General features: G+C 39.4%; 1 protein-coding gene across 2 annotated transcripts in view; it reads right to left on the bottom strand.

Moving 5' to 3' along the window:
* Positions 1-710: 710 nt before the first annotated feature.
* RHOJ (ras homolog family member J) overlaps positions 711-11,086 on the bottom strand; it is an 85,947-nt gene continuing 75,571 nt past the window's right edge. Inside the window, exons 5-6 of one of the 2 annotated variants that reach the window (XM_081047259.1) lie at positions 9,126-9,306; positions 711-1,139 (exon numbers count right to left, since the gene is read on the bottom strand). In XM_081047259.1, coding sequence (XP_080903385.1) covers positions 9,160-9,306 — 147 coding nt within the window. In that variant the 3' untranslated portion in view covers positions 711-1,139; positions 9,126-9,159. Of the gene's footprint in view, positions 1,140-6,633; positions 9,307-11,086 lie in introns of those variants that run through there. The other variant, XM_081047258.1, reaches the window with a different exon arrangement.

The raw sequence follows: 11,086 nt of genomic DNA, 5'->3' as shown, positions 1-11,086 counted from the left end.
ATTATTAAGAAGTAACTTTTAAATCATTCTATGGCAAATTCTGCAAATATTATTTTCTGTTGAAAATTTTTACTCGTGAAACAATTTAATGGATTAGGAGAATTTTGGTCCTCATTTGCAAGATGAATCTTCTGACATTTCTTTTACAATGTTCTCCTTTTGTTTTAATGAGTAGGATTGTTTGGAATTAAGTACAGGGAGATCTAGAAGGATTAATGGCTGGTTGTAGTGATCCTGGAGTGTATTGATCCTGAAGGGGGTGCTAAAGACCTCTGAGGAGGTGATGTGGATAATAAAGGAACAAAAAATAGGGACAGGAGGAGAAAAAGAGGAGCAGGTGCCAAGCACTGTGTTTGGTAGTGTAAGGCTGAGACTTGTCCCCAACAGTAAGGAATTTAGAGGGATTATTCTACTCTGTGTTTCAGGTCCTCATTCTCAGGAGTAAAGGAAACATTTCTTAAGCTTTTTTGGCTTTATATTTGCCTCGAAGTTCCTCTGGCTGTACAATTTCTTTTGCATACTGAATAATTGTGTTAACAAAAATGGTTTCCTAATCCATAGGATCATATGCTTTGACCTTGATTGTTAAAACATTGGGGCTTACTGGAAAGTCATTCAAACCCTATATATAACCACTTCCCAAAACCAACCAACCAAACAAACAACGGTCCCCAAAAGAGAAAAACGCATTTTGCTTTAACAAAGAATATCAATATGACCAAGATGAGAATGGTAATTTATTTCTTTTTGTGATGTTGAAGATAGGATGACCAGCAAGGAATAAATGTAAATATCCTGGAGTCACAAATATTATACAACTTAAAATCATTTGAAAGAGCATTTGTTCACTTAAAACAAACTGTATACACACACAATAAAGGATATCGATGAATTGTTAATAGTTATTATCTCAAGGAAGTATACATGCAAAATTATGCACTTAATGTAGAAATTGAATCCTGCCAGCTTGCAAGTTCTTCCTACAGTAACACAGGAACAGATCACGGTTTCTTGACCTCACTGTGCTGCTCATGCAAGTTCCAAAGATGTCTGCAATGTGGTGAGGTGCACCATCGAAGGCAGGTGGTCTGAGATTTGAGGCTGTTTTGGACCTCCGTCTTCCATTTTCCTCTTGGAATCTGCATATCGAAAGCAAAATATTTGGGGGTGGTATCAATGTTACTGAGTGGCAGGAAGACATCCAACATTTAAAAATATGTTGCAATGTATTTAGGAGGAAAATTTTGTTCAGCTTTTGGCTCCTGCTTGAGCAAGTTCCGAGCGAATGCTGAACCATTTCCCCATTGAAACATAAACACCAGTTAATGAAAAACAAAGTCCAATTGAAATCAGCTGCAAATTTCAGCATTAACAAAATCTGAGCCAACTTCAGGGCAAAGCCAAAAGTGACTAATGTACCATCATCAGTTCAGTCATGCCAATCTCTACACTGTAAGCGCCAGACAAGTGGAGGAAGAGAAGCAAGTGGGCTCCGATCAGGGGGTCTCTTTTCTTTAGCACTTGATTACTTTGCAATGCTTAATTCGTTAGAAACATTTTTTTATTCAAATGAAGAGAGGCTCTCCGATATCTTGGACTGGGATTTCAAGTTACCGTTGCAATAAAGGGACTGAGAGTCAAACATGTGAAAATTACAAGTAAATAGATTCTGGAAGGGAGATTGGTTGGTCATGCCTGTTTACTCGCCCTATTAGTTTCTTATGAAGAAGATAAACTAGACTTGATTCTGGAGCCTTGGAAAGGAAGTGAATGTGTAGGTGTGTCATGCTGTGGCAGGCTGCAGGAGGACAGACAGTCCCTGGTGTGAGCCACCCTTTTGGCAGCTTGCACCAGTGGTTATGAGCAAGCAATCAGGGATACATTTGCAATAATGAAAATAATCTTTGGTAAGACTCTGTTTTTGGATTTGACTAAACCCTTCCAAGAATGCTAGTCACTTTGGATAGCCAATCGGCTCCCAAATGTAAAAGGTGTCTGAGTTTAAAAGCTTTTCAGTTTAAGGGTCTCGTGGGTCACAAGTGGGTTCCCATGGCCTAGAACAGGAAGGAAGACACCTGGTTGAAAGTACCAAAGTCAGAACTCTATCAACAGCATAAAGGGAAGCCTGCTGCAGGAAACAATAGGTCCTTCCTGGAGGAGATGGTCCCATGACCGTATGTGCACAATGGCATCAGGTCCTTCTGCCATTTGCAGGTACAAAGGAAGTGTTAATTCTTCTACTCTCTTAGCTTGAAGGTAGATATGATTTGCTGTCATAACTTCTTTACCAACAGTGGGGCTTGAATAAGATGATAGACTTCAGTGTGTGTGTGTGTGTGTGTGTGTGTGTGTACAATTTTTTAAGGGCTCTTGTACATAAGGTGGGGTGTGGGTAGGAAGGACAAAGCATGGTTCCCTGTGATGTTTAATAAAAATGTGTTAAATGAGTGAATACACCTCTGGTCTGTGCTTAAGGCAATCGCAATAGTAATCTGTGAAATGCCCTGTTTAGAGGACAAGTTGTTTGCAGTCAATCCTTGTTCTGGCATCTAGAGCACTGTATCATCTTAAGCAATGAAGACAGAAGCTTCACCAAACGTGTTATGCCTCAGAGATTTGTTTTATCTTCATTTTATGACTTAATGGGCTATGAATCTTTCTTATTTCTTCATGGAAAATAATTTCAGAAGACATTTTTTCCCTCTCCCTTATAAATACCAGAAAGACTTTTAGAACAGAAGTACTTTAGAATTAGCGGATCTTATAAACCAGATGCTGCTTTTCTCCTTTTGATTCCAAAATATGCCCTTTCCTTTACTACAGCTGGGCAGCATATGACAAGAAAAATAAAGGACTTCCGAAAGCCTTTTTATTCATACAGTAAATGTGAACCACTCAAATATTAGTCTAAGGGATACCCAAAAGGTAGCATCTGAGAGACAGGCGAAGCTGATGGTTTCTTCATCAGGCAGCTGCATGTCTGGGTGTAAAGACTGATGATAAACTTGGTTATCTCATAGATCAGTATTCTCAAATTTTAATGTGCACACAGATCACCTGGGGGTCTTATTAAAATGCGGGTTTGGATTCATTAGATCTGAATTGGGCATGAGATTCGCTTCATAGTCCTGACCAGCTCCCAGGAAATCCATGCTCTTGGTTCCTGGACCACACTTTGAATATCAAAGGGCTAGATAAGGGCTGGCCTGGTGGCTCAGGTGGTTGGAGCACCATGCTCCTAATGCTGAGGTCGCAGGTTCAATTCCCACATGGGCCAGTGAGCTGCGTCCTCTGCAGCTAAGATTAACAATGGCTCTCCCTGGAGCGGGACTGCCATGAGCAGCTGGAGGTTGGCGTGAGCTGCCCCACTAGGAGAAAAAAACCCAATTGCTTAAAAAGTATTGATTGAAAAAATGGCAGGTGGTGACATTTTTAGGTGTGCATTTACAAAGCTACCCCAAACAAACCACCCTGCCGTGAGTTTTTATTACTTCTTCAAAGAAGTAACATAAACTCAAAAAAGACTGGCTTATGCTGGGTCCCTGGAAGGCTAGGGATGGTAGGAGGCTCTTAGGCAAGACTCAGATATGGGCTTAGGGACCCTCTCCTCAGATTGCCCCAGACATCATATGCCCTAAAACAGATGAACAGAATTTGTTCTGTTTAATGAGCAGAACTTGTTACTCTCTTATTACTCTTATTACTCTCTTGTTACTCCCTTATTCTGGGAGGCTTGGAGGACATGGCTTACAATGCAACAAAATTATTCCAGCTATAGTATCATGAAGTTTTTGAGTCACCACAGAACTCAGAACAAAATGAAATCACCAGAGTAGAACATGTTTAACACACAACATGCACAAAACGACTCTGGATTGTGATATAATATCCCCCAAGGAGAAAAAAAAATAGATTGTGACCAAGATTAATCATGCATCTTTTGCTCTCATTTCCTGTAGTGGAAGTTGAAAGCCAAGAACTGTAGTTGAACTTTCATCCCACGGATTCAGAGATGAGCCAAACCCTTCTTGACTCAATCCTGCCCTAACCCAGAGAGATCTCCAAGGAGCAGGGCCGAACCTCTGACTCCTGAAGTGCCTCTGTGTAGAGCTGGGCGCTTTAATTTTCCTTCTGTCTTTTGTTGACCATGGAAGCGCCATGAATTGTTGCTTCATCTCATATTTTTTTCTCTGTTATTGCTGTTGTGCGTTTTGGTATATGTGCTGCCGAAGCGAGCACTGCTGTCATGCATTTCAAATGCAATCTTTTTACTTAGAGATATGTCACTGACGATGATTAAATATCATTCATACAAGTGACTGTCTTTACAGATATCCCAAACGCATCCCTGTCAGGTTTTAAGTCATGTTCATTCTCAAGGAACTTTCGAAATAATTAATTCACTCACATTTCTCGGTAAGTTTCCCTTGGCTACTTGTTTCATATTAACAGAGAAAACGCGAGGGTGATGACCCAAATTGCTATTAAAGAATGCCTCCCCACCCCCCAAAGACCCAAAGAGCAGGTCCAGCATTTCATCCATTTTTCATGAATCATGAAGTGGAATTATCTAGGATTATCACACAATTAAGCCTGTTGGCTGACCCTGCTTAGATAGCTAGAAATAAGGAATGTTTTTCATGTTAACAGTCCTTTTTTCCCTATGCCTCTAGAGACCAGGCAGAACAGCAATTTTCTGGGAGAGTTGTCAGCTTTGTGTTTTTGTCTTGTGTTTGCTTTTAGTTTTCTCTCCATTCTCTAAATGTTTCCTTTTAAAAAGTACCTGACTTCCTTTGTAAGAAACTCGATTTCCCTGACCTTTTCTTTTCTGTTACTAATAGTCCTTGAAATGAAAATATTTTGTTGAGTGTCTTGGTTTGTTCTTGGGCAGCCTACTCAGTGACTCTTAATAGAAGAGCTGGTGAGTTGTGGTTTTCTCTGTTGTAAGAGATGCACATTTTGCATCCCGGCCTCTAAAAACGGGAAGATTTAAAACCAAAGACATGCATGGTTAGATAATCATCTCCTGCATGGTGTCAAACACTCCTTTAAAGCAAAAGCTCCATTTCTAATCTTCCATTGCTTTGGTCTCACGGATGAATTACCCTTTATGAAAATGATACATCGTTAAAGGCTTACCTCAAGTCAAATATTTCTTTTTGAAGACTCTCCACGTTGTGAGGTTATTGCTCACAAGAACTCTAAACAATGACATGTTTTGGCTTCAAATTCTGGGTTTAACTCTTTCTATTTTCTCCATTTAAGTTTTAATTTCCTTCTTGGTGGGCCTATGAAAATTGTGTATGGTTATATCCACTTCATCTGGCCCTTATGGACCAGAACCTTCCAAATGGTTCTTTGCATATCATGATCAGACATATTGCTATTGAAGTCTCAGGACCCAAACTCCCTTCTTGTGATATATGTATGACTTATTTTTTGATTTCTCAGTTTAGAGCTTCCTGGTTTAGGGTTGCTTTAGTTACTGCATTCAGTAACTGTTCTTTCTTTGAGTACAACTTTTCTTGGCAGAAATCAGCCTGGATTTCTTACTGTTGACTTGGCTTTGACTTGTGTATTAGTACTTTTGTGTTTACAAAATAGCCCGGATAGTCCATTAATTCTAACAACCAACCAAACATCTGACTGAAAAAACATCTGTCAGACTAGTTATTTGATTGAACCATTAGATTGGGATTATGTTTCCTTATACTGTGCAATTAGAGTGGGATTATATTACATTGTATACTGTGGATTCCAGCCATGTCATATGTAGATCAAATTCTTATCTCTAGGTTATTACTAGTTTGATAGATTATCTTATTTATAGTGGTCTGAGTCATGTGTGTGAAGTGTGTCTAGAATTTATAGGAAAACAGATACTAGGCTAGAAATGCACCTCTAAAAGTTCAACTGAATATGTGTGATAATGAATACAGTACTGAGTTGAAGGGCACTGGGTAGGAAGCAGAAAAACTGACATCTGTCAAAGCTCTGTCACAAAACATCTTCTTTAACTCATCTGGGCTTAAGTTTCCTCATCTGTACACTGAGGGGATTCGACTGTAGTTTCGGAGGCCTCCTCTAGCTTTGAAAAGTTAAGACTCTACCTTCAAATGGAGATCGGCTATCCCTTCTTGACTTTTGAAAATGGTGTAGACCATTAAAGGACTCTTCTTCAGATTTCTATATTTCTTCTTATCTTTGGTTTCAGGATGTAATTGTATTCGATCTTATGGCAGAAAATACTTTTTAGTGAAATGAACTGCGTCTTGCCATGAAATAGGGAATGCACGATTAATTTGGGAGAATGATATTAACTCATTTAGGTTGCTTTGTTTTTCATTATTTTACACAATAAGACCTCTAGGAGCCTGTGCCCCACCCACACACGAACAGTCTCTCTCCAGGTTCTGGTTCCAGGAAAGAGAGTGATCTTCCCACTGTGAACAAATTAATCCCTTGGCCCACTAGGGAGGTGATGGCCTGGGGAACCATTTGCCTATTGAGTGTACACATCTGGAAAATTCTCCTTGGTCGAGCAAACATACTGCTCTATTTTTCATCCACATCAATGAGAAGTGAGGAATGGCCCTTTAGCAAGATGTAACCATGCAATAATGTAACAAAACTGGCTAACAGCACTTCATTTATTACAGGGCTAAAATGCTCATTATTGTTTGTAAAGGATGAATTCATAACCTCTGCAGAGTTATAGTTTATACATGGTTGATTTACATTTACAAAGGCAGAAAATCCTGTTTTCTCGTCAAGCTTTGACTTACAAAACTTCCGTTTTTCTTTTAGGTTGGTGTGTGTGTGTGTGTGTGTGTGTGTGTGTGTGTGTGTGTGTTTAAGAGGATGTTTAGCAACTAGGTGGGGGAGAAGGGAAATAGAATTTAAAATGAGGAAGAAGGGAAAACACATTTCAGAAATTCTTAAAAGAAAACAAATAAAATCCAAAATACTGAGGGGGTAATCATGGAAGGTCTTAACAGAAAGGACTCACACCATATTCTTCTGTTTTTATGTGCTTCCTCCAGGAGCAGAAGAGACTAGAAAGACTAGATTTTTCCAACAGAAGGAGTGTGAATCTGGAAATTCTTAAACTAAAATTGGTGTAATTTCATGCTGCAAAGAGGCACTTTGCTTATGCAATTGAAATAAAAAATAAAGTGCCTACCTGGATGTTTCTAGGATAATTGTAAGCAAATATGACTAATTAGAAGCCTTCATAGTCTCTAATTAAAAGCTAGGAAGTAACTCAGTCTGTGATAAAAGAATCCCTGGATGTTTGGAAGAGTCATACAGAAAGGACGCAGAACCTTACTAGGGGCTTTTACTTCCCCAAGGCCAAAGTCCCTGTTCTATGCAGCACATAATTTTAGAAAGCAGGGGATAAATGGATCCAGAGCTTGGTACTCACAGATCTAGTCCCTAAATGCATGTTTGGGACAATAAGTATGGGAATTAGGGAGAAGCAATATTTTGGTACCAGTTCTACTTGGAAAATGTCATTTAAATAAAATGGGAGCTTCCATGGGGGCAAGCTGAGAAGTATAGCAGTCCCCCCTTATCTATGGGGGGAGTTCCAAGACCCCAGTGGATGCCTGAAACCACGGATAGTACCAAATCCTATATACTATGTTTTTTTTCTATACACACATACCTTTTTACTTAAAGGAAGCTCTTTACAGTTTTTCTTTGGCATATTTGAATTGCCAATGTCACTACTCTTGCACTTTGGAGCCATTATTAAGTAAAATAAGGGTAACTTGAACACAAGCTCTGCAATATCATGACAATTGATCTGATAACTGAGACAGCTACTAAGTGATTAATGGGAAGGTAACGTATACAGCATGGATACAGTGGACAAAGGACGATTCACGACCAAGGTGGGACGGAGCTGGATGGCACAAGATTTCATCATGATACTCAGAATGGCGCAAAATTGAAAACTTATGAATTGTTTGTTTCTAGAATTTTCCTTTTAATATATTCAGACTGTAGTTGACCGTGGTTAACTAAAACCATAGAAAGGGAAACCACAGATAAGGGGGACAACTGTACTTTCAGTTGAAGCAAGAGGAAAATTGAGGCACTTTGCTTAACTTTTGGGAACTTTTAAGCACTTGCTTTTTCATGCCCCAAGGCCAGACTCTTCTTTTAGATTAGGTCATTATTGGGCATGGAGAAAGTGTGAAATCAAGGGAGAAAAAGGGCATGCAATGGGGGAGGGAAGGAGTAGGGAAGTTCACTTTGCTGAAGAAAGAATATTTTAAACGATAGGTCTGCCATATTTTTTCCCCAACCAATCCGATTGAAAAGCAGAAATACTACTTTTTTAAAACACAGTTCATTTGTAATTTGCCATGACGATATAATACGGAAAAAATAAGGCTACTTATTCATGTAAGCATTTCCAGGGCAAATCTTTGGCAAAAATGTGGACCTGCAACAATGCAGGTGGTGTTTTCTTTCAACCAGCTTCAAAAATCATGGCTCTGAATATTTCCAAAAGCTTTAACCTGTTCTTGTATCTTCTTATAGTCAGGCATTCAGAGGTACATGTTGGTTCTAACAGCTTTGGTAGAAACTTGCTGAAAATAGAAATGAATGTAAAATACTCTGTCTTTAGGCTAATTTGGTATGGATTTGTAAGGCCTGAGTAAACTGGTAAATTAGTAAATTTCTTAAAACAATACAAATGAATGAATGTAAGACACATAGGTAGAATAGCAGATTCAGAAAAAGAGGTTAGTACTGTATTCCCATGTTTTGTAAAAGACATCAAGTAAGGCCACCAGTACAATGGATAGGAAACTGCAATGGTTTCCTATGAGCTTCACGTTCATGAGATGGGGGAGATGCAAGATGGCTTTGACTTTGTTTCCAACGTGGTCAGCAGTGGCACTGGCTGAAACCCGGGCTCAGCATTCTTGTAGAGTGTGCAACGTGGACGCTTCTGGCTGGTCGGGAGGACGTGGCAGCTGGCTGGCTAGTGTGCTGTGCTGGGGGGCTCACAGGGTGGAGAAGAAGCCTCTGTGTGAAGGGCTTTCCTCTCTGGTCATGCCCTCCTGATTGGCTTGAGCTTAGTCGCAGAGGTTGGCTGCCATTCTCACCCTTAGAGGGGGTGGAGGTGGGTTTCAAGCCACCTCAGATAATTGAACAGCAGCTGTGACACTCGGAGCAGCATTTCTTCTTTTTCTTAGGGTGGAAAATGGTGAGGATTGCTTCATCAAACACTGCTTTGAGACCTTTCTGAGTCAGCGCGGAGCATTCCAAGTAGCACTGTGCTCCGATCTTAAACACAAAAGAGATAAAGGCGTGAGAGGGAAAACAGAGAGAAAAGCACAGTGGTGTCAGCCCTCTGCCCGCCCAGACCTGTGGCTTCTTGTTCCACAGACAGCCTGGGGGTGGTTTAGATTACGTTGTTTTCTGTTTGTTGCATTGCAGTTTGCATCTGCTATCCTGATTAAAAAAAAATATATCTATATATATTTTTCACTTTCTGATATTAACAATAAATGGTGTGGATCACTTTCGATAAGCAATAAATTTTGAAAGTGATTCATAACCACTTCTTCCTAATAAAAGAACATAAAAATACGAAAATTAAGGGATGATTCAAAAGCATTGATATATTTAAATATATTTTGTGAACAACAGGGCTACGTGATGTTGTTTTTAGTACCCTCTACTTTGTATGCAGAATGTAAATCCGGTACAAGTGAAATCTACCTAGCTCCTCTGGATGTAGTAAGGCAAAGTGTCAGCTTAGTTGATAAAGCCTATAGAAAGAGAGTGGGTGATAGGTTTTATAGGTCATTCTTGAATAAAATGCACTTCTGATAAGGTATCTCTCAGCAAGGTAATAGCCAATCGGTGTTATTATTCGGTTTTAAGATATTTTAAGACATTTTTAAGCAGCTAAAAACCCCCAAAGCATATAAAACTAAAAATCATAAAATGCATTTATTGACAGAGACCCCTTCCTTGTCAGTATACAGTTTATGCATATTTAAATGATAAAATATTTTGTGCTTGCTTAGGGCTTTATTTCAAAGCTTTTGATGATTTCATATGTGGTATAGTTCATACTATGGTATTGTCAATAATCACAAAATCCCTATGAGAAATATAGAAATTCAGGCCAGAACGATAGTTTCTCATCAGAGCAGACCATGTTTGGCAGTCAACTTCATAAGTCATGAGAGGGAAACCTGGGGTTTTAATTGTTCACAAACTCAGTATGAGCCAACAGTTTGATGTGGGCCTTTTAATATTAAAGACATCTGAAGAAATGCTTCTATTATATGCTTCACATTATTAGAATAACTTTGAATAATTAAAGCGATTTAGAAGAGGGAGACTGGATGATGAGCTCCTGGAAACCACAGCAGATAAATGACTGAATCAGGGTAGCAAAACCACATGCTTATGAGGGCTAGTAGTTATGCCAACGTGTAAAGCAGTGCTGGTGCCAGATAGTAGGGAGAGGGAGGGATTGTGGTAGGCGGTGAAGTGCACACTACCTCTAGAGCCGGCAGGCTTACTCAGCTTTAGACAATTCTTGCCATTCAGGAATGTTGGTTCATTGTTGCCCAGCTTTGTATTTTTCCAGAGGAGTTGGACATTTTGATTTCTAGTTTATATTTACCAATTTTTCAAATATTCTGTGGGCCAAGCAAAACACTGGTGTGGGATCTCTTTGGCAGCAGCCAGCCAGTTTGGAATGTGCGGACTAAATAAACTTGCTGTGGTTTAGCTTAGAATAGAATGGGGACAGCCCCAGAAGGTAAAACAAATTATTTAGCATCCAAACAGAAAGTGAAAGAGCTAGACCCAGAACTGGGTCTCTTAATGTGCGTGCTTTTCCTTGTTCCATGACCCTTATCACTCAACTCTGCAAGAAGCTGGTCAAGTAGACAATTAATGAAATGAGGTTACCCATGCATTTGAAAGCCCAGATATATAAAAACTAAGCATGAAATAAAATTGTTCTGGTTGGGTCCAGATAGTATGCATTTTTTTTGTTGTTGTAAAGAATTGTTACTGCATGAGCCAAAGGAAAACACCCAAA

The sequence above is a fragment of the Rhinolophus hipposideros genome (genome assembly GCF_964194185.1).
Source record: "Rhinolophus hipposideros genome assembly, chromosome: 5".
Taxonomy (NCBI): Eukaryota; Metazoa; Chordata; class Mammalia; order Chiroptera; family Rhinolophidae; genus Rhinolophus; species Rhinolophus hipposideros.
Note: the sequence above shows the minus strand (reverse complement) of the source record. Positions and strands in the feature narration are given on the sequence as shown.